Source organism: Scyliorhinus canicula, chromosome 23 (assembly GCF_902713615.1).
Source record: "Scyliorhinus canicula chromosome 23, sScyCan1.1, whole genome shotgun sequence".
Lineage (NCBI taxonomy): Eukaryota > Metazoa > Chordata > Chondrichthyes > Carcharhiniformes > Scyliorhinidae > Scyliorhinus > Scyliorhinus canicula.
The window spans coordinates 5,624,877-5,648,721 of record NC_052168.1 but is presented as its reverse complement, the minus strand read 5'-3'; the positions used below and the strand labels follow the sequence as shown (position 1 = coordinate 5,648,721).

The 23,845-nt window shown below is 48.0% G+C and overlaps 2 protein-coding genes across 2 annotated transcripts; one reads left to right on the top strand and one right to left on the bottom strand.

Moving 5' to 3' along the window:
* Positions 1–5,538: 5,538 nt before the first annotated feature.
* On the top strand, positions 5,539–16,861 carry LOC119956287 (ferritin heavy chain-like). The gene is made up of 4 exons (XM_038783370.1): positions 5,539–5,793; positions 11,683–11,829; positions 11,941–12,066; positions 16,424–16,861. Exons 1-4 carry the CDS (start codon positions 5,554–5,556, stop codon positions 16,577–16,579), a joined length of 669 nt encoding a protein of 222 aa, XP_038639298.1. The 5' UTR covers positions 5,539–5,553; the 3' UTR covers positions 16,580–16,861.
* A 3,114-nt stretch (positions 16,862–19,975) lies between these two features.
* On the bottom strand, positions 19,976–22,285 carry LOC119956387 (ferritin heavy chain-like). The gene is made up of 4 exons (XM_038783566.1): positions 22,020–22,285; positions 21,406–21,552; positions 21,183–21,308; positions 19,976–20,377 (listed from the first exon to the last, which is right to left on the bottom strand). Exons 1-4 carry the CDS (start codon positions 22,119–22,121, stop codon positions 20,222–20,224), a joined length of 531 nt encoding a protein of 176 aa, XP_038639494.1. The 5' UTR covers positions 22,122–22,285; the 3' UTR covers positions 19,976–20,221.
* Between the last annotated feature and the right edge of the window lie 1,560 nt (positions 22,286–23,845).

Here is a 23,845-nt window from a genome sequence, read left to right as displayed (position 1 = left end):
GCCACACTCTGGCGCCTGTTCGGGTACACAGAGGGAGAATTCAGAATGTCCAATTCACCTAACAAGCACGTCTTTCGGGATTTGAGGCAGGAAACCCACGCAGACACGGGGAGAACGTGCAGACTCTGCACAGGCAGTGACCCAAGCCGGGAATTGAACCCGGGACCCTGGCGCTGTGAAGCAACAGTGCTAACCACCGTGCTGCCCTTTCCAGATTGAGTTGCACAGGTTTCTTCAATCGACTCTCAGCATTTAAATCAGGCTCATGGCACCTCTGCGTCTTGCATATCGGAGGGCAGCATTGGACATTGTACACAGGACTGGTCAACCAGTGGTCTGTAGACTTTGATCCCGGCCATCTGTTTCCACTGTATAACTCAGAATTCTATTAGCATGGATAAGTCAGGGAGAGTCCAGAGGAAGGGGAAAGCCTAAAAAAACTACAAAACGCAACATGTCTTAAGTTGTTTTTTTGAAGTTGTGTTCAAGTTTTTCACATATAAACATTCCTCAAAGACAAATCAAGAAGGTCTATTAATCTGAACAGTCTTTGAGTTGTATGACGGAGTGGCTGGAGCTCAGGTGAAGGCTATTTGGCCTGTCGTGTACATGCTGGTTCTCGAAAGGAGCAATTCATGCCTCGCCTCTTCCGTGGAGCCCTGCAAATCTTTCCTTTTTAGACAATGATCCAATTCCCTTTCCAAAGCCGCGATTGAACCTGCCTCCGCCACACTCTCTGGCAGCGCTTTCCAGATCCTAACCGCTCGTCGAGTGGAGAGGTTTTACCTCATGTTGCCAGTTATCTTAAAGGGCCTGGATTCTGGAACCTTCCGCCAATGGGAACCCTTTCTCCTTATCTTTTCTGTCCACACCCCTCATGGTTTTGAATACTTATATCAAAATCTCCTCTCAGCCTTCTCTTAAGGAAAACAGTCCCGACAGCCGGAATTCTCTGGCCATTGGGATTTCTGCCGGCAGATCACGCCCGCCCGGTGGCATGGAGTGTCTTCAATGAAAACCGGCGGGATTCCCAGTGAGCGGCACAACGCAGGGAAGCACCAGAGAATCCAGCTCCACTGTCGCCAATCCTCCTCCACCCTGGATCCACTCTCATGAATGAGGAACATATCAGCAATGATCGAATGGCGGAGCAGACTCAATGGGCCGAATGGCCTAATTCTGCTCCTTATGATCGTTTCTCTGCCACCTCCCTAATGTCTTCACATCCTTCCTAATGTCTGGTGCACAGAACTGGACACAATACTCCTCTTTTAAACTAAATGAAGTCAGCAAATTGTTTTTTTTTAGTGTATTGTTGGAATCAGTGAGCAGTTAATTGAACATGCCTCTGAGCTATCCGCCTGCCCATTCCCCTGTCACACAATATTTGGACATTGCTTGCATTATAATTAACCTTTTTTTAAAAAAAATGTCACGTCATCGCATGTGTCAACACGGCCTACGAGGTAAAGATATGTCCCAATCGCAGAAGTTACAAATATAAAGATTCCTTTGTGTAGTTTTGCACAAACTGGGCTGCGTTTATGCTTCAACAGTCTTTGAATGAATACTGGCTCAGCAACTTTCTCTAGTCAGCTCCCTGTTTTATTGGTCATGTCCTAATGTATCCAACCACCCCACTGCCTTCCGATTCACATCCTGAGGCTGCATGAAGGTCCTTTTCAGCTCCTTCCGTCTGTCTATCACGTGGGAAAGATGGTGACTGCAGAACTAACCTCTCCAGTGGCCCAGGCTGGCCGTCTGGGGAACAAATCACACCTCAGCGGCTGACGGGAGTTTGAATTGATTTGTCAAATTCAACTCATTAATTTAAAAACCTGCAATTGAAAGCTAGTTTCAGTAATGGTCACCAGGTAAGCGCAGTAGCGTTATCCAACCACTAGGGGGAGTAGCTCTGGGAGTACTCAGGAACTTGTACTGGGCTCCACCCTTGGCTCCGCCCCCGACTCCTCCCCCTAGTGCCGCTGTATAAATACCCTTGTCCAGAGTCAGCCTGAGTTCACTAAGAGTTCATCAACGGGTAACAGGCTGGCTCTGAAGTAAGTCGATTAAAGCCTAGATTCATATCGGAAACACGTGCCTGGTGGATTGATGGTTCCATCGGAAGGAAATCTACCATCCTTACATGGTCTGGCCTACACGTGACTCTTGACCAGATCCACGGCAATACGGTTGACAGCACGGTAGCACAATGGTCCACACAGTTGCTTCACAGTTCCAGGTTCAATTCCCGGCTTGGGTCACTGTCTGTGCAGAGTCTGCACGTTTCTCCCCCTTGTCTGCGTGGGTTTCCTCCGGGTGCTCCGGTTTTTACCCACAGTCCAAAGTTGTGCAGGTTAGGTGGACTGGCCGTGATAAATTGCCCTTAGTGTACAAAAGCTTTGGGTTAGGTGGGTTACAGGAGTAGGGCGGGGGTGTAGCCTTAAGCGGGGCGCTCTTTCAAAGGGTCAGTGCCGACTCGATGGGCTGAATGGCCTCCTTCTGCACTGTGAATTCTATGATTCAATGACTCTTTGTGGTCCTCTGAAATGGAGTCCGTACCTCAGGGTGGTGCTTTCTTTTCCTCAGGCTCTGACACAAAGTTCTTTTGGATTTTAAAGGGCAAACATTGAATTTAGTTCTTTACGTGATTTCAAGGCTGATGGAATGGGTGGACACTGTGGTAATACCACTGTATATATATATGTGTGCCTCTATTAGAGGATGTACAATAGTACCGGCTATTACAGATTTGTCGGTAAGCCCCTGCATAGTTTGTCGGTAAGCCAGCTAGCTCCGCCCACAGGAGCAGTATAAATATCCATGAGGTCTCCTGAGCTGCCATTTTACAGCTCCACTTGAAGTAATAACATCTCACGGTAATAAAGCCTCTTTTGTACCGTTTTGTGTTTCTGTGTGCAATTGTTAGCGCAACAGACACGTAGTTGATGAAATGTAATTCAGAGAAATGAGAAAGTGACACCATTTTGACAGGAAGGACAGGAGGCGATGTAAATTAAAGGGTATAATTCTCAAGGTGTTGTTGAAACAGAGACACTTGTTGAAGGCGACTGGGCAAGTTGAGAAAGCGGTTAAAAAGCAATATGGTGTTGGGGCTTTATAAATCGAGTACAAGAGAATGGAGATTATGATGATGGCGTATTGCGGTCAATTGAGGACGCCACACCTTAAGAGATATACGCGAAGGCTTTGGAGAGGGTTCGGAGAAGATTCACAAGAATCACATGAGGGCAGAGACAAATTCGGCAGGTCTGTCTGTCAGTGCCCGTGGAGAGACAAGCAGAGTTCACGGTCCAAGTCTGCACACCTCTTCTGTAGACCAGGAAAGGGGCCAAGGCTTCAGTGTGTTCCAGATGAATTGGAGAAACCTGGATCATTCATTTCAGGAAGGTTGAGAGGAGACTTGACGGAGGTGTTCAAAATCAGGAGGTGAATGGACAGAGGAGGTGGGGAGAATTCCAACTGGCAGAAGGGCTGAAAGCCTCCCTGTTGTTCTCCCTGGTGGTCTAGTGGTTAGGATTCGGTGCTTTCACCGGGTTCGATTCCCGGTCAGGGAAGAAACTGTTTCTCTATCAGGGGCTGTTTAGCACAGGGCTAAATCGCTGGCTTTGAAAGCAGACCAAGGCAGGCCAGCAGCACGGTTCGATTCCCGTATCAGCCTCCACGAACAGGCGCCGGAATGTGGCGACTAGGGGCTTTTCACAGTAACTTAATTTGAAGCCTACTTGTGACAATAAGCGATTATCATTGCATTTCAAGCCTGAAGACACCGATTCGAGATGATGGGCCAAGGAAACGATGGCGGTGACAACTTGGTGAGACCACATCTGGAGTATTGTGTCCAGTTCTGGTCTCCTGATTGAGGAAGGATGCGGTGGCATTGGAGGAGGTTCACCAGATTGATTCCGGGGATGAAAGGGTTGAGGTATGAGGTGTGATTAAACTGTTTGGGCTTATACGCGCTGGAGTTTAGAAGGATGAGAGGGGATCGAATCCCAAGTTCGATTCCCAGCTTGGGTCACTATCTGTGTGGAGTCTGCACGTTCTCCCCGTGTCGGCGTGGGTTTACTCCAGGTGCTCCGGTTTCCTCCCACAAGTCCCGAAAGACGTGCTTGTTAGGTGAATTGGACATTCTAAATTCTCCCTCCGTGTACTCAAACAGGCGCCGGAGTGTGGCGACTAGGGGCTTTCCACAGTAACTTCATTGCAGTGTTAATGTCTAATTGTGACAATAAAGATTATTATTATTATTAGAAAATACTATATGGGATTGATAAAGTAAACGTAGACCAAATGGTCCTCCTCGTCGGGCAATCTAGAACGAGAGGTCACAGATATAGGTTGAGAGGCGGTAGATTTAGAACTGAGATGAGGAGGAACTACTCGCAGAGGGTGGTAAATTTGTGGAAGTCACTATCCCATAGTGCGGCGGAATCTGAGTCATTAAATGGTTTCTAGAAGGAGATATTTCTGAATTTCTTCAAACGAGTTGAAGGCATATGGGAGAGGTTGAATAAACTTGGTTTGTTCTCACTGGAACGATGGAGGTTGAGGGGCAAACTGATAGAGGTCTACAAAATTATGAGGCGCATATACAAAGTGGATAGTCAGAGACTTTTCCCCAGGGTAGAAGGGTCAATTACTAGGGGGCATAGGTTTAAGGTGTGAGGGGCAAGGTTTAGAGGAGATGTACGTGGCAAGTTTTTCAAACAGAGGGTAGTGGGTGCCTGGAACTCGCTGCCGGAGGAGGTGGTGGAAGCAGGGACAATAGTGACGTTTAAGGGGCATCTTGACAAATACATGAATAGGATGGGAATAGAGGGATACGGACCCCGGTAGAAGATTTTAGTTTAGACGGGCAGCATGGTCGGCACAGGCTTGGAGGGCCGAAGGGCCTGTTTCTGTGCTGTACTTTTCTTTGTTCTTTGGGGAACAGATAGGGAGGTGGATTTGATACCAGGAAGAGATCGGCCACGATCTGATTGAATGGCGGAGCAGGCTCAAGGGCTGACTTGCTGACTTCTGCTCCTAATTCCGATGAAATACTTTCACCGGGCAGCAAGATCCAGAGCGCGATGCCCGAACACAGGTGAATTCGATCGTGATTTTTCAAGTGGAATCGAATGGGCTCTGGGAAATAGATTGCGGGGCGTGGGCGAGTTGCGCAGGCCGTGAGCTGACGTGGACACGACGGGCCGGGTGGCCTCCTTCTGTGCTGTGGCCCTCTCCATGGAGCAGCCAGAGGCAAACATGGGCCAGGTTGGGAGGAGGGTCTGCCACACCCAACATGGTGGAGGGTCTTCCACAGCCAACAGGGCGAAGGGTTGGCCACACCCAACATGGCGGAGGGTCTGCCACACCCCAAAATGGCGGAAGGAAGGAGACACTAATGTGGAACCGCTCAAAATGGCGGCCGCCCGGACCCGCCGCCACACGCCCTTCCCAATATGGCGCCCGCCTTAGCGGCCAATCGGCAGTCCCGGCGGCCGCGCGCTCGCCCCGCCCCTCACGCCGCGGCCTGTCCGCGCTCCCATGGGCAGCCTGTGGGGCCTCCTGCCCGGCCTGTGGCTGGGCCTGCAGCCCGGCTGCCGCCTCCTGTGCCGGCCCGGCCCGCTCTCGCTCTGCCGCTCCCCCGCCGCCGGGCCGCAGCTGCTGATCCGGAGGGGGTCGCAGGGCCGAGGGAGCGGCCTGAATTACCCGCGGGAATGTGAGGATGGCATCAACAGACAGATCAACCAGGAGCTGACCGCCTCCTACGTCTACCTGTCCATGGTGAGAGCCCGGTGCTCCCAGCAGGCAATCCCAGCACCCCCCCCCCTCCCAGCAGGCAATCCCAGCACCCCCCCCCCCCCCAGCAGACAATCCCAGCAACCCCCCCCCCCCCCAGCAGCCAATCCCAGCAACCCCCCCCCCCCCCAGCAGCCAATCCCAGCACCCCCCCAGCAAGCAATTCCAGCACCCACCCAGCAGGCAATCCCAGCACCCCCCCCCCCCAAGCAAATCCCAGCAAACCCCCCCCCCAGCAGCCAATCCCAGCACCCCCCAGCAGGCAATTCCAGCACCCACCCAGCAGGCTATCCCAGCACCCCCCCCCCCCCCCAGCAGGCAATCCCAGCAGCCAATCCCAGCAACCCCCCCAGCAGCCAATCCCAGCACACAAGCAGGCAATCCCAGCACCACCAGCCAATTCCAGCAGGCAATCCCAGCACCACCAGGCAATTCCAGCAGGGAATCCCAGCAACCCCAGCAGGCAATCTAAGTACACTCCCAGCAGGCAATCCCAGCAGGCAATCCCAGCCGGGAATCCAGCACCCCCAGCAGGCAATCCCAGCACCACCAGCAGGCAATCCCAGCACACCCCCAATTGGGAATCCCAACACACTGCAACTAGAAATCACAGTATACCCAGCAGGCAATCCTAGCACATCCCCACCACCACACCCAGCAGGCGTTCCTAGTGCACCCAAACAGGGAATCCCAGCATGCCCCAGTACACCCAGCAGGCAATTCCAGCATGTCCCAACAGGGAAATCCCAAAGACACCAACAGATAATCCCAGCATGCCATAACAGAATTCTGCCACACCCCAACAGAATTTCATCACATCCCAACAGACCCAGCATATCCAAACAGGTAATCCCAGCACAGCCCAATAAAGAATCCCCACAGGGAATCCAAGCAAATCCCAATCCCAGCACATCCGAAGAGGGAATCCCAGTGGTGAATTCAGGGGTATCCAAGTAGGGAATTGCAGCATCTTCCAATGTAGAATCTCAGCACACCACAGGAGGGAGCATGCATTTCCCAAGAAGAAATCCCAGTACCTGCGTCAGTCACAGCACGTCCCAAGAAGAAACTGACACATTCCAGGAGGAAATTCCAGAGCATTCCATTCAATACAGGATGTCCCAGGAAAAAAATTCCAACAATGTGAGGAGAAAATCCAGCGGGTCCCATTCAACGGACACATCTCAGGACAGAATTCCAGCAGATCCTCACTGTTTAAGATTGGATGCATCAAATTGGCAAACGTAGCCTGAAGTTCATTAGAGTATAATTGCGACAATTCCTTAGAACAGTATGTTTATTGTCACAAGTAGGCTTACAGTACACTGCAATGAAGTTATTGTGAAAAGCCCCTAGTCGCCACATTCCGTCACCTGTTCGGGTACACAGAGGGAGAATGTCCAAATTACCGAATAGCACGTCTTTCGGGAGGAAACCGGAGCACCCAGGTGAAACCCACGCAAACACTGGGAAAACGTGCAGACTCCACAGTGACCCAATCGGAAATCGAACCTGGGACCCTGGAGCCGTGAAGCAATAGTGCTGCCCACTGTGCTACCGGGCTGTTCTGGAACCACCCAGGGAACAGGCCATTTTAGACTTAGTAATGTGTAATTAGACAGGATTAATTAATGGCTTCATAGCAAAGGATCTTCTAGGTAAGAGCGATCATAACATGATAGAATTTCACATTCAGTTTGAGGGTGAGAAATTTGTGTCCAAACTGCTGTCTGAAACTGAAATAAAGGCAATTACAAGGGCATGAGAACAGAGTTGGCCAAAGTGGAATGGCAAAAAAAACATTGAAAGGTTAGACTAAGGTACGGCAAAAGTCGCCATAGTCCCAGATGACCACGGGCTGCTTCCCCTTTAAGGGGGAGAGCTGACTGGTGGTGATTTAACCTGAGGATCACCACACCTCAGGCGAGGTGCAAGGTTGAGAAAGTGGGGCCTTCATGAATAATCTCAGCCGGTATGGGGGCCAGTGTAGCTCAGTTGGCTAGACAGTTGCTTTGTGACGCAGAACAAGGCCAGCAGTGCAGGGTTAGACAGTGGCAAAGGGGTGGCAGACATTTAGAACATAGAACAGTACAGCACAGAACAGGCCCTTTGGTCCTCGATGTTGTGCCGAGCAATGATCACCCTACTCAAACCCACGTATCCACCCTATACCCGTAACCCAACAACCCCCCCCCCCCCCCCCCCCCCCCCCCCTTAACCTTACTTTTTAGGACACTACGGGCAATTTAGCATGGCCAATCCACCTAACCCGCACATCTTTGGACTGTGGGAGGAAATCGGAGCACCCGGAGGAAGCCCACGCACACATGGGGAGGACGTGCAGACTCCGCACAGACAGTGACCCAGCCGGGAACCAAAATTGGGACCCTGGAGCTGTGAAGCATTTATGCTAACCACCATGCTACCGTGCTGCCCTTGTGAAGGAGGTCTTTCATAAGAAAGATATAGTCCATTGATAAAGATACTACGAGAAGGGTGCATCATTTGTAGAAGGAGGTTAAGGGGGGGGGTATCAAGTTGAAAGAAAACATGACAAATTAGTGCCAGAAGTTTGGGAACATTCAAAGCTGGTGAAGGATGAGTAGAGAAATTGGGATATGTGAGAAAATTAGGAAGTAATATAAAAAGACAATTACACTTTCTACAAGTATATAAAAAGGAAGAGAGTAGCTAAAGTAAACACTGGCCCGTTAAAAATGAAAAAAAATGAAATGAAAATCGCTTATTGTCACGAGTAGGCTTCAATGAAGTTACTGTGAAAAGCCCCTAGTCGCCCCATTCCGGCGCCTGTTCAGGGAGGCTGGTACAGGAATTGAACCGTGCTGCTAGCCTGCCTTGGTCTGCTTTAAAAGCCAGCGATTTAGCTAGTGTGCTAAACCAGCCCCTAAAAGGTGTGACTGGAGAATTAATAGTGGGAAACAAAGAAATGGCAGAGATTTTGAACAAACGTTTGTTATCTGTTTGCATAAAGCATACCAATAATAATTGGTAATGAAAAGGCAAATGGTAGGAGGAACGTACAACAATCACTATCAGTGGCGAAAAAGTAGGAGGAAAGCTAATGGCACTAATGGTTGATACATCTGGACCTGATGGCCAGCACAGAGGCCACTCGGCCCATTACGTCCAGGTTCTCCGCACAGGGACCCAGTCGGTCCTCCGCCCAATTACCATACCCTAGATTTTTTTTTAAAGGAAATGGTGTGGAGACAATGGATGCATTGGTCGTAATCTTTCACAATTCTCCAGGTTCTGGAAAGGATTGGAAAACCACAAATGTAACTGCTATATTCAAGAAAGGAGGGAGACGGAAAGCAGGAAACTATAATTAAAGCAAAACGCCCCTAATGCTGTGAGTCTGAAATAAAAACAGGAAGTATTGGGAAAAAACTCAGCAGGTCTGGCAGCATCTGTGGAGAGAGAAACAGAGTTTGCGTTTTGAGCCCATATGACTCTTGTTTAGAAGTAGAAATGTGATGGATTTTATACTGTTGAAGAGAGTTGGTGGAGACTAATCCATCATTTATCATTGGGAAATTGCTAGAATCCATTCTCAAGGAAGTAGTAGTAAGGCATTTAGAAAAAGCAAAAGGCAACAGGCAGAGTCAGTACGTTTTTGTGGAAGGCAAAACATATTTGACAAATTGATTAGCGTTCTTTGAGGATGTAACAAGCAGGGTGGATAAAGGGGAACCAGTAGATATAATGTATTTAGATTTCCAAAAGGCATTCAATAAGGTGCCACGTAAAAAGTAACTGCACCAGATAAAGGCCCATGGTGTCGTGGTTGATATATTAGCATGGATTCAGTAGTACGATCCCAGACCAGATCCCAACAGTGGCTAGGATACTGGACCAAATCCCCAATATTTCAGTTTATTTGTGGAAAGAATGATTCGCTCCAGGAGTGATTGCATGAAGAAATAGTGCTTGGTTAGTTTTAAAACTTTATTATAACTACAATATTAAACTTTTTAACTTCACACCCAGAAATAACAGCTTACAATTTACACCTTGAACAATGCTACTCAATTTCCCATTAAACAATAAGAAAAGAAACATACAGATCTCAATCTAACTTACTGCGGGAGATTTGTGGACTCAGTATCAGGCAGATCAGAATGCAACTCCTCTCTCCAAAGAGTTTCTCCACCAGTTGCCTCTCTAATACTTTCAAAATGTCTCTCTCTGCCTTCCTGGGCTCCAGCCCGAAATGACCTCATCTCTTCAAGCTGAAAAACAACTTCCCCAGGCAAACCGTGATGCATTAGCCCAGACTGACAAACACATTCCTCTGTCAATTTCACTTGCTGGCCGCTAAAACCACCCGGGCCCCGCAGAACAGAATTCTTTTTAAACACACACATTCTAACCCCAGGTGTTTGACCCTTAACATTGCCCACTACATTAATCATCCAATTTTACTAACATCTTACCATTGTCATGCAAGAAAACAAAAATCGAGATAAATTGGTCATTTTCAGGTTGGCAAACATAATTAGTGGAGTGCCACAGGGACCTGAACTATTTACTCCCTATGTTAATGACTTGGATGAAGGGACTGGCGTAGCCAGAATTGCTGATGATGCAAAGATCGGTAGGAATGCAAGATGTGAGGAGGGTACAGTCTGAAAAGGGATTTAGATAGGCTGAGTGAGTGGGCAAAATAATTGGCAGATGAAGTATGATGTGGGAAAATATGAGCTGGGCCACTTTGGCAGAAAAGCAAACTATTATTTAACTAATGAGAGACTGCTAAAATGCAGAGGGATCTGGATGTCCTTGTACAAGAATCAGCAAGAGATGTGGAAGGAAAATGTAATGTCCTTAATTGCAAGGGGAACTTCCTCAGATTGTTACATCAACTCACATTCCTCCCAGGTCGATGTCCTGTTTATAAGGTATGTAAGCCCGTCATGTTGTACATACACCCTTCTGCCTACGGAGATGCAGAGCCTCCAGTGGCAGGAGGATGTAACAGCAGTGTGACATGTTTACATAGGCACTTCCATTGTTTTTTTTTATAAATTTAGAGTACCCAATTATTTTTTTTTTCCAATTAAGGGGCAATTTAGCCTGGCCAATCCACCTAACCTGCACACCTTTGGGTTGTGGGGGTGAAACCCACGCAGACACGGGGAGAATGTGCGAACTCCATACGGACAGTGACCCAGAGCCGGGATCGAACCTGGGACCTCGGCGCCGTGAGGCAGCAGGGCTAACCCTGCCCTTCCATTGTTAAAGAAAGAACTTGCATTTATATAGACTCTTTCCCATCCTCAGGATATCCCCAAAGCACTTCCAGCCAATTAAGTACTTTCCTGAGGTTTAGTCACCACTGACCATTAGGGAGCGCGCCAGCCAACTTGCATACAGCAAGCTTACACAAACATCAATGAGAGAAAGACTATATCATCTGAATTTGTTTTAGTGATTTTGGTTAAGGGATATATATTAGCCAGGGCACCAGGGATAACTCTCATGCTCTTCAAAGTAGCGCTATTGCATCTTTTAATTCCACCTCGGTTTCGTGTCTCACAACAATGCGGTGCTCCAAACTACAAGAGGAGCGTCACCTCTCTGGAGTGTGTGGAAACCCACAACCTTCGAAGTCAGGTAAGAGGGTTACCCACTGAGGCACAGCTGACCCTTAGCCATTCTTATTTGTCCTGAGAAGATGTTGTGGGATAGCATTTTGAAGGGCCGAAGGGGTCCCCGTGGCGACACGTTGCTCAGCAATCGTGTTCGGCAGTGAATGGTTGAAATGAAGTACGTTCGTGTCGGGAGGGTGCGCGCCGTGGAAGCGAGGGTGCCCTGAGTCCCGTCGTCACTCCCTTGTCTTCTCTGCTTCAGGCCTACTACTTCGAGCGGGATGATATCGCTCTGAGGAACTTTGCCAAGTTTTACTTGGAGCAGTCGCTCGAGGAGCAGGAACATGCTGCGAAGCTGATGAAGTTTCAGAATCTGCGCGGAGGTCGCATCATCCTCAAGGACATCAAGGTTAGCGGGAGGGAGATCTCTCCGTCCCCTTTGCTTTCCCTTCCCACCCGCTTCGCCCAACGTTACGAAATGTCCTTCAGCTCCAGTGAGCCACTTTGCCTTTATTTCCAGAAACCCAAACAGGACGAATGGGGCAACGGCTTAGAGGCGATGGAACAGGCCCTGCACCTGGAGAAGGAAGTGAACCAGTGTATCCTGGACCTACACAAACTGGCGTCCGACCAGGATGATCATTCTGTGAGTTGCGCGAATCTCGCCAAACCTTGACCACCCAGATTTTATGTATAAATTTACCAACCTTAAAAGCAGAAAAGGTTCTGCGTGGATATGATCGACGTTACATAGATACCTAGCAGATAGGAGCAGGAGGAGGCCTTTTGGCCCTTCGAGCCTGCTCCGCCGTTCATCACGATCATGGCTGTTCATCCAACTCAATAGCCTAATCCTGCTTTCTCCCCAGAACCTTTGATCCCATTCTCCCCAAGTGTTATATCCAGCCGCCTCTTGAATATATTCAATGTTTTAGCATCAACTACTTCCTGTGGTAATGAATTCCAAAGGCTCACCACACTTTCGGTGAAGAAATGTCTCCTCATCTCTGTCCGAAATGGTTTACCCTGAATCCTCAGACTGTGACCCCTGGTTCTAGACACACCCACCATCGGGAACATCTTCCCTGCATCTACCCTGTCTAGTCCTGTTAGAATTTTATAAGTCTGTCCTCATTCTTCTGAACTCCAGCGAGAACAATCCTAACCTAGTCAATCTCTCGTCATGTGACAGTCCCGCCATCCCTGGAATCAGTCTGGTAAACCTTCGCTGCACTCCCTCGAGAGCAAGAACATCCTTCCTCAGAGAAGGAGACCAAAACTGCACACAATATTCTAGGTGTGGCCCCACCAAGGCCCTGTATAATTGCAGTAACACATCCCTGCTTCTATACTCGAAACCTCTCGCAATGAAGGCCAGCATACTTTACCGCCTGCTGCTCCTGCATGCTTACCTTCAGCGACTGGTGCACAAGGACACCCAGGTCTCGCTGCACACGCCCCCTCTCCCAATTTACAACGATTCAGGTAGTAATCTGCCTTCCTGTTTTTGCTTCCAAAGTGAATTACCTCACACTTATCCAAATTATACTGCATCTGCCATTGACTTGCCCACTCGCCCAACCTGTCCAGATCATGCTGTAGGATCTCTGCATCCACGTCACAGTTCACCATCCCACCCAACTTGGTATCATCTGCAAACTTTGAGATGTTACTTTTTTTGGTCCCTCATCCAAATCATTAATATGTAATGTGAATAGCTGGGGTCCCAGCACCGATCCCTGTGGCACCTCACTAGTTACTGCCTTCCAATTTGAAAAGGACCCATTAATTCCTACTCTTTGTTTCCTCTCTGCCAACCAGTTTTCTATCCACCTCAGTACACTTCCCCCAATCCCATGCGCTTTAATCTTGCACAATAATCTCTTGTGTTTAAAATTGATGAGACGTTTGGGTGGAATAGATGAGGAGAAACTATTTCACTGGTGGGAGGGCCGGTAACCGGATGACACAGATTTAAGATAATTAAAGAAAGAAACAGAGGGGTAGATGAAGATTAAAGAAATTTAAGGCAGCGAGTCATGATTTGCCCCGACTGCTCGCGCCTCCCCCACAACAGTATAAATCTCAGCCCTGTCCCAGCCCTCTCTGGCTTTGATAAGGAGTCATCCAGACTCGAAACGTTAGCTCCCTTCTCTTGCCACAGATGCTGTCAGACTCGCTGAGATTGTCCAGCATTTTCTGCTTTTGTTTCTGATTCCAGCGCCGCAGTGATTTGCTTTTTTACTTAACAAAGAACAATACAGCACAGGAACAGGCCCTTCGGCCCTCCAAGCCTGTACTGGTCGATACCAATCTTTGCCAAAACCCTCAGCACTTCCTTGTGCCCTCTCTACCATCCTATCCATGTGTTTGTCAAGATGCCCTTTGAACGCCGTTAATGTATCTGCTTCCACAACCTTCCCTGGCAACGCGTTCCAGGCACTCACCACCCTCTGTGTAAAAAACCTGCCTCGCACATCTCCTCTAAACTTTGCCCCACGGACCTTAAACCTATGCCCCCTGGTGACTGACCCCTCCACCCTGGGAAAGAGTGCCTGCCCATCCACTCTATCCATGCCCCTCATAATCTTATAGACCTCTATCAGGTCGCACCTCAACCTCCGTCTTTCTAATGAAAACAGTCCGCGTCTATTCAGCCACTCCGCATAGCTAACACCCTCCAGACCAGGCAACATCCCGGTAAACCTCCTCTGCACCCTCTCCAAAGCCTCCACATCCTTCTAGTAGTGTGGCGACCAGAATTGTGTGCAATATTCCAAGTGCGACCATACCAAGGTTCGATACAACTGTAGTGGTTTGGAAATCTGCTGCCTGAACGAGCAGTGGCAGCAGATTAAGTGGTCATTTTCCAAAGGGAATTGGGTGAACGCTTGAAAAGATAAAGTTTTGAAGGAGTTCGGCGAACGGATAGGGGAGTGGGATGGAATTAGATAGCTCTCCCATGGGGCCAGCACAGGGGCCAAAGGCTGAACAGCCTCATTCTCACCTGTAGAGCTTACAGATTAAACATAAACGGGGAGAATCTAACCAAGAATATACTCTGTGACTCTGCCCTGCTTTGCTCCTCTTGGATAGGGTAAAGATTATTAAAATGCCCCGTGATTGATTGATGGTTGGTGGATCAGGAAGGGGATATATGATCCTGTCCGTCGTTTACTTTGTAAGGCGTGGAGAGACGTTCCACTCCAAAAGGGCAGAAAACCCCCACATAGTCACACCCCGGAATCATATTAACGAACCTGCTTCAAACGCTGATTCACAGGCGGGCAAATACAACAGCTGTCATTTATATATATATTTTTTTAATTTAGAGTACCCAATTATTTTTTCCAATTAAGGGGCAATTTAATGTGACCAATCCGCCTAACCCGCACATCTTTGGGCTGTGGGGGTGAAACCCACGCAGACACGGGGAGAATGTGCAAACTCCTCACAGACAGTGACCCAGGGCCGGGATTCGAACCCAGGTCCTCAGCACCGTGCTGCCCCTAGCTGTCATTTATATATAATCACAGAATCTCAGCAGTGCGGAGGATGGCCTTTCGGCCCGAAAGAGCACTCTCCCCAAGTCCACAGTGACCCAGAGCCGGGATCGAACCTGGGACCTTGGTGCCGTGAGGCAGCAGTGCTACCCACTGTGCCACCGTGCTGCCCTTATTGATTGCATTTTTTAAAATTCCACATGCTGCCATGGTGGGATTTGAACTGAAGCCCCAGAGTGTTAGCCTGGGCCTCCCCTTTAAGAGGCTCGATGTCAATCTTTGTCAGATATCGCCTGGATAGGTGCTTCAGTTCAAATTCCACCATGGCAGCTTGTGGAATTTTTAAAAATGCAATCAATAAGGCCAGCACGGCGGCGCAGTGGTTAGCACTGCTGCCTCAAGGTCCCAGGTTCGAGCCCGGCTCTGGGTCACTGTCCGTGTGGAGTTTGCAGATTCTCTCCTTGTCTGCATGGGTTTCTCCCCCACAACCCAAAAGATGTGCAGAGTAGGTGGATTGGCCAGGCTAAATTGCCCCTTAATTGGGAAAAAATTAATTGGGTACACTAAATTTTTAAAAATGCAATCAACAAAATCTCAAAAGGTAAGCTAATAAAATCTACAGTTGTGAGCTCGGCTCAGTAATGCTGACCGCAAAGCTATCACCAATTGTCAGAAAAATCTCTGGTGGGGCGGCACGGTGGCACAGTGGTTAGCACTGGGACTGCGGCGCAGAGGACGAATCGCGGCCCTGGGTCACTGTCCGTGTGGAGTTTGCACATTCTCCCCTTGTCTGTGTGGGTTTCACCCCCACCTCCCAAAGCTCTGCAGGGTAGGTGGATTGGCCACGCTAAATTGCCCCTTAATTGGGAAAAAAAAATTGGGTACTCTAAATTTATACAAAAATAAATAAAAGTCTCTGGTTCACTAATGCCCTGGCGGAAAGGAAATCTGCTGTCCTTACCTGCTCTGGCTTACGTATGGCTCCAGATCAATGTTAACTGTCCCCTGAAATGGTCTGGCAAGTCACTCGTTCAAGGGTAATTAGGACTGGGCAATAAATGCCGCCTTTGCCAGCGATACCCACAGCCCGTGAAAGAATAAATTAAAGAGGTTGTGAGGAGCATCCAAAAGGAGGCGAGGTTGAGGGCGGCAAGTCCAGGTCTTGGGACTGAAGCAGCTGAGGGTTTACCAGAGTTGTAGTGATTAAATCAGGGTTTGCAAGAGGCCTGAATTGGAGGAGAGCCAAGACCTCCCAGGGTTCTTTTTTTTATTGCACTGGGAGACTCAGAGGCTGGCTGCGGTCGTAAAGAACCATCTAACTGGCTGTGAACAATTCCTGCCTTGAAATTTGCTTCCTTATTCAACTGGATAACGTAATTGGGATTGAGGCTGATAACTCCAAACCCATCAGCAGGGTCTGGGAGCTGTAAGCTGGAGCGTGCCAGGTTGGCGAAGTAAGTTTCAGGATGGAGATGAGACCCCATTTTCTTTCTCTTTCAGCTATGCGAATTCCTGGAATCAAACTACTTGAATGAGCAAATTGTGGCCATTACGAGGCTTGGAGAGCATATTACTAACTTGAAGCGATTGGGAGCTCCCGATAATGGCATGGGGGAATATCTGTTCGACAAGCACACCCTGGGGGAGAGCAGTTAAGGAGAGGTTATGTTTGGCCAACTTTGGCTCATTAGACTTGCGTCTGCTAGGTCTGCCTTCCTTCGGTTTTTTTTTTTGCAAGCTCGTCACCCTGATTGGTCGAAGGAATTCCATTGTTCAACAGGGTGATCCTGTTGTCCTCTATGTTAAGTTATGACATTGTTTTTACCAAAATGGCCGTGGTATTAAAGTGATCCCATCTGGTCACAAAAATGCACTGGATAATCATTCCGGAAAGAACAACTTTACAATCTGTTCCCAAATAAAAGTTCTTAAACCGTTGCTGTTTTTGCCTGTTAATGTTTCTCAGATCCACAGGGAAAGACTTGGGTCCCTTTTCACACGGAGAGCGTTGCACGTGCCGAGATTATGGATGAGCTCCCCCCCCCCCCCCGAAGGTGCTTGACTGGGGAGCTAATAATAATAATCTTTATTGTCACAAGTGGGCTTACATTAACGCTGTAATGAAGTTACTGTGAAAAGCCCCTAGTCGCCACATTCTGTTTGGGTACACAGCGGGAGAATTCAGAATGTCCAATTCGCCCAACAAGCACGTCTTTCGGGGCTTGTGGGAGGAAACCGGAGCACCCGGAGGAAACCCTCGCCGACACGAGGAGAACGTGCAGACCCAAGCCGGGAATCGAACCTGGGACCCTGGTGCTGTGAAGCATCAGTACTAGTTGTCCTCCTGTAATATGCCCAAACAACCAGCCTTTTTTGGTGATCCCTCGTGTCTTTTCAGGCCTGTCATTTTTGTTTATACAGTGATCGCGAAAAGGGATGCCAGCTTTTATCTGAACCCATTTCACACAGACCTCTGGGATACTGGGCCCACTTTGTGCTCTCACTCACTAGGTGCTCACCAGACGTGATACTGAACTGGAAAACCCCCTGATCTATATGATTCTGTCTCACACCTAACAATGCACTTGGGAACCCTGGCAGAACCCTGAAAGAAACAGTGCATCTGCGCTGACAACTCAAAAGAATTTACACTTGTATAAAGGTCTTTCACAGCCAACTTGGAATTATATTGCAGCAAGGTGGGGCAGTGGTTAGCAGACTCCTCACGGCGCCGAGGCCCCAGGTTCGATCCCGACCCCGGGTCACTGTCCGTGTGGAGTTTGCACATTCTCCCTGTGTCCGCGTGGGTTTCGCTCCCACATCCCAAAGACGTGCAGGTTGGGTGGATTGGCCACGCTAAATTGCCCCTTAATTGGAAAAAATTAATTGGGTACTATAAATTTTTTTTAAACCTTGGGATTATATACACCTCAAGGACTGCAGTGGTTCAAGAAGGCAGCTCACCACCACCTTCTGAAGGGCAACTAGGGATGGGCAATAAACGCTGGGTCTAACCAGCAGCACATACATCCCATAAATGATCAGAACCATTTTTTGGTTGTTTCTTCACCGTCACCTGATCAAATTCCTGTCACTCCCTCCCTCGCAGCACTGTGGGTGTAGCTCTCCCACAGAGACTGCGGCAGTTCAACAACACATCTCACCACCACCTGAAGGGCAATTAGGGGATGGGCAATAAATGGTGGCCTAGCCAGCGATGGCCACATCCTGCAAATGAATTTTAAAAATCAACTAGAAGTGGCGTGACATTTCTGTAGGTAAATGGTGAAACCAGTTTGTACAGTGCAAAAAGATAAATGACCAGATGATACTGGTTCAGGGACGAATGTTGGCCAAGACACCAGGAGAATTCCACCACCCGATGCCCACTTGAGGGGTTCAACATCCACAAGCACAGCTGCGTGGGCAGTGCAGCACTCCCTCCAAACTGCACTGGGAGTGTCAGACAAGACTTACCCCTGGAGTGGAGCTTGAAGTAACAGGTGGTGGAGGTCACAGGTTTGGAAAGCTACAGTTTTATCAACACCACAGGTGCAAGTCACTCAGGAACAATCAGGTGACACTGATAATGTTTAGGTTTGAAGTGCCTGTTCATTCAAACAAGAAAATTATTTGTGGAGAGGTAAGATTTGAACAGTTTACCCAGGCATGTTTGTAACAGGCTTCACGCAGTACAATTTTGTTGATACGTAACAAACTCCATTTGATTAGTAACCAACCGTTAACCATCATCTTTGGACAAGCAGTCTCAACTATTTGCACAAGATATGCAGGAATACATTGAATACAATGCTGTAGTGGTAATGGCACTAGTAATCCAATGACCAAAACTAATGTTCAGAAAAACACTGGTTCAAACTAATCAATTGTTTAAAAAAAAACACCCATCTGGTTTACTAACAACCTTCAGTGAAGGAAATCCACCATCCTTACCCAGTCTGCCCTACATGACTCCAGGCCCATAGCAATGTGGTTGACTCTTAGCCACTCAGTAAAAGGGAAATTAGGGATGGGCAACAAATGCCATCTGAGACAGTGACACACATGGCCCTTGGAAAGAAGTGTTTTGGTATTTAGAGTGTCTTGGTTTTTTTTTTAAAATAGTGCTAGACAGGACTACCACCTCCTGGTGGAGGAAGGAGTAACCAGTCTATGATTATAGTTCGCAATACTAGAGCAGAGGGGGACAAGTTAGAGCCAGCCAGTATAGAATTTACAGTGCAGAAGGCCATTCAGCCCAGCGAGTCTGCATATGCCCTTGGAAAGAGCACCCTACATAAAGGCCACACCTCCACCCTATCCCCACCTAACCTTTTGGACACTAAAGGGGCAATTTAGCATGGCCAATTCACCTAACCGGCACATCTTTGGTGCTGTGGGAGGAAACCGGAGCAAACCCAGACAGGGAGAACGTTCAAAGGGGTCAGTTACTAGGGGTGCATAGGTTTAAGGTGTGAGGGGCAAGGTTTAGAGGAGATATGAGGAAAGTTTAAAAAAAAAAAAAAATTACACAGAGGGTAGTGGGTGCCTGGAACTCGCTGCCGGAGGTGGTGGTGGAAGCAGGGATGATAGTGACGTTTAAGGGGCATCTTGACAAATATATGAATAGGATCGGAATAGAGGGATACAGACCCCAGAAGTGTAGAAGATTTTAGTTTAGACGGGCAGCACGGGCCGAAGGGCCTGTTCCTGTGCTGTACTTTTTGTTCTTGTCCACTCAAAAGCAGGTAGAATAGGAAAGCAGCATATTGTTCAAGTGGCAAGTAATTGCTGAACACATGGTACAGACAGATGCAGGGGTCAGGACAGGAGCAGAATTAGGCCACTCGGCCCATTTGAGTCTGCTCCACCATTCAATCATGCCTGATATTTTTCTCACTCATCCCCATATTAAATCACGAAATCAGAACTCGCCATTCCCTCATTGTCACTGGGTCAAAACCATGGAACTCCCTTATTGTGGAATTATCTACACCTAGTGGGTTGAGAGAATGATTCCTCCCCCAAAAGAGCAAAGACTACAAGAAACAGTTTAACACTTGACAACATTTTATTTTATTTTCTTATCCAGTTGTGCCACAGTTTTACAGTTTGATAGAAACGTTCACACTTCAAGACACGATTTTAACCTTTACAAGCTTAATTCACAACCTAGTTAATACCCCATCAAAGATAGACTCAAATCAAAAAGATAGACAAATATAGTCATCCAAGTGAAAAAGCATCAATAGTAGAGAAAAATGGTTTTAATGTAGGCACACTGTTGATCTCCAGGCATTAACTGCTCTCTTCCAGACTGTGCTTGTCAAACAGATACTCGGCCATACCATTCTGGGGAGCCCCCAGACGAACCAGGTTGGTGACGAAATCGCCAAGCTTCTTAATAGACTGGACCTGCTCATCCAAGTAGTGAGTCTCCAGAAAATCACACATCTGGAAGAAATTTAAAAAGACAGTGTTGTTAATATGCATGGCTTTAATGAACCTCAGACACTTATTGTTCAGCTAGTGCAGTACTTAATCAAGTCTTCGATTAAATGCTGGACAACACATAACCAGTTAGTTGTTGATGTCCTGGGAGGACAATTTATATTTGTCAGCATAAAATGATTGGAGATTTTAAACAATTTCAGCATTATCCCAATGAAAAAATGAAAATCGCTTATTGTCACGAGTAGGCTTCAATGAAGTTACTGTGAAAAGCCCCTAGTCACCACATTCCGGCGCCTGTCCGGGGAGGCTGGTACGGGAATCGAACCGTGCTGCTGGCCTGCTTTAAAAGCCAGCGATTTAGCCGAGTGAGCTAAACCAGCCCCAGCCAAACATCTGCCTCAAGAAAAATCTTGGGTTCAAGTAGATAGTAGCCTGGCCCCTTGTCTTGGTATTTTTTTTTTTTAAACAATTTTTTTTTAAAATGATAATACTTGCTAGGTAAAGAGCAGCATGTGACAGTGGTTAGCACTGGAACAACAGCACTGAGGACCCACATTCGATTCACTGTCCGTGTGGACTTTGCACCTGTGTGTGTGTGTGTGTGTGTGTGGGTTTCACTCCCACAACCCAAAGATGTGCAGGTTAAATAGATTGTAAAAAAAAGTTTACTGTTATTATTTTAAAAAACAATTGCTGGATGAAAAACATTTCTACAGTCCACACTGAACCTGGGAGGGGTTTAAAAAAGAACAAGAAAAACTGGCCTTGGGTAGAACAAAGGAATCAGAGGGAGGTCCATACATACTTGTGCATCGAACTTGTCAGAAGCCAGTTTGTGGAGGTCCAAGAGAGACTGATTCACGGTTCTCTCCAAGTGAAGAGCACATTTCATGGCTTCGAGACCATTGCTCCATTCATCGCGGTCAGGTTTCTAGGGGGAGGGGAAAGAAAAAAAAAAGAATTAGACTACACAAGAGAGAGACTCGAGTGAGGCATGGCGTGTGGGAAGTCAGTCCTTTTGTACTAACCGAGACATCCTGCAGGATAACACGTCCCCCACGCTGGTTTTGGAATTTCATCAGCTTCTCTGCATGTTCCCTTTCCTCGTGGGACTGGTCTTTGAAGAACTTGGCGAAGTTCTTCAGGGCGACATCGTCCCTGTCGAAGAAGGCGTACTGGGAGGGAGAGGGACAAAGGGAAAGAGAGAAGAGAAAAAAAAGTGTTACGTGAAACCAGGCACACAAACTTCTCCAGACTCGTTCAATTTCTCCAATCCGCTGGAAATTGACAAGGCCAGCAACAGCTCTCCGCCCTGTAAGGTTTTTACTGAAATTGACCCAGTGGAAATTGACAAGGCCAGCCACAGCTCTCCACCCAGTTAAGGTTTTCACCTGAGCACTTTTAAAGCTTTAAACAAGCACATTATGTGCGAGAGGCCAACTAGCCTTGGGACTAGTCTTTGTACTGGAGACAAAAGCAACAACGCCCTTCTCCTAGACCAGAGGATTGCCCCGCAAGATCCGATTTTCCCCCCAACCCCGTCGATGGTTACAATTAAAAACAGAATGCCCCAGCCAGCTCAATACCCCCCCCCCCCAATTCAGAATCCCTCCACCCACATAGTAAATATCTCTGGCCTCACCATCGAGATGTAGACATAGGAAGCGTACAGCTCCATGTTGATTTGGCGGTTCATCGCTGCCTCGCACTCCTGGTGATAATTCTGGCGGATTTGAGAAGCCATCCTGTTGCTGCTGTTGTTGTTGTTGTTGGCAAAGTGTTGAAAAAAAAAATTTGTTTTTTTCCAAACTAAAATGGGAGTTCGAGGTATCGAAGTTTGGGTTCTATTCCGTTCAAACACTGTTGAAGCAAGAATATAACCCGGATTCTGAGCTGCAGCTCCTCCACCAACACCTCTTATATGTTCAGCAAGTCACCGCCTACAACCTTGTTCCCGCCCCACCGGGATGATTCAGCACAAATTGGTTAACTCTTCGAGTGCTGGGTTTCTGACTTCCTTGCTTTAACCCACTGGGTTGGGGACAGGGTTACAGTTATTTACAGCTCTGATGTGTGCCTCTTATACAGCGCAGTCATCGGGCCAGAGCGTGCCTACCACAGGGGGGCAGCCGTGCCTACCATCGCCCAGATGCGCTGCGGCAACTCAGCGCAAACCCTCCATCGACAGCATCTTCCAAACCTACGGTCTCGACCACCTACAAGGCGGCACTGTGACACAATGGTTAGCACTGTTGCTTCACAGCGCCAGTGTCCCAGGTTCGATTCCCGGCTTGGGATCACTGTCTATGCGGAGTTTGCACGTTCTCCCCATGTCTGCGTAGGTTTCCTCTGGGTGCTCCAGTTTCCTCCCACAAGTCCTGAAAGATGGATGGATTTGTTTATTGTCACGTGTACCGAGGTACAGTGTAAAGTATTTTTCTGCGAGCAGTTTAAACAGATCATGATTTAGCACATGAAAAGGAAAGGAAATAAAAGGCCAAACAAGGTACACAATGTAACTACATAACACCGGCATCGGGTGAAGCACACAGGAGTGTAGTATTAATCAGGTCAGTCCATAAGAGGAGTCTGGTAACAGAGGAGAAGAAGCTGTTTTTGAATCAGTTCTCAGACTTCTGTATCCCCTGCCCGATGGAAGAAGTTGGAAGAGTGAGTAAGCCGGGTGGGAGTTGTCTTTGATTATGCTGCCCGCTTTCCCCAGGCAGCGGGAGGTGTAGACGGAGTCAATGGATGGGAGGCAGGTTCATGTGATGGACTGAGCGGTGTTCACAACTCTCTGAATTTCTTGCGGTTTTGGGACGAGCAGTTGCCATACCAGGCTGTGATGCAGCCAGATTAGGTGAATTGGACATCCTGAATTCTCCCTCCCTGTACCCGAACAGGCGTCGGAGTGTGGCGACTGGGGAATTTTCACAGTAACTTCACTGCAGTGTTAATGTAAGCCTACTTGTGACAATAATAAAGATTATTGTTAATAATTATTAAGGAGAAGGGCAACAGATGCATGGGGGACATCATCACCGATGAGTTCCCCTCTGAACCACCCAACATCCTGACTTGGAAATACATCAGCCATTGCCACAGCGTCGTGGGATCAGCATCTTGGAACTCCCTCTCTAACAGCACTGTGGGTGTACCTACACCACACGGACTGCAGCGGTTCAAGAAGGCGGCTCACCACCACCTTCCTCAAGGGGCAACTAAGGATGGGTGATAAATACCAACCTTGCCAGGGATTCTACCATCCCAAGAAAGAATTTTTAAAAATCACAGCTGTGATGCTGCCACTACAAGGCGGGCACACTTGCGTTGGTCTGTCTCACCTTTACCTCTGAGTGGGTGTTCAAGACCCACTCAAGGATTTCAGTGAACAGCGGTGATTTTAGATCTATGCCCAAAAAGGGGTTTGAAATGGCTGGCGCACCTTCTGCTCTGACCCAAACCATT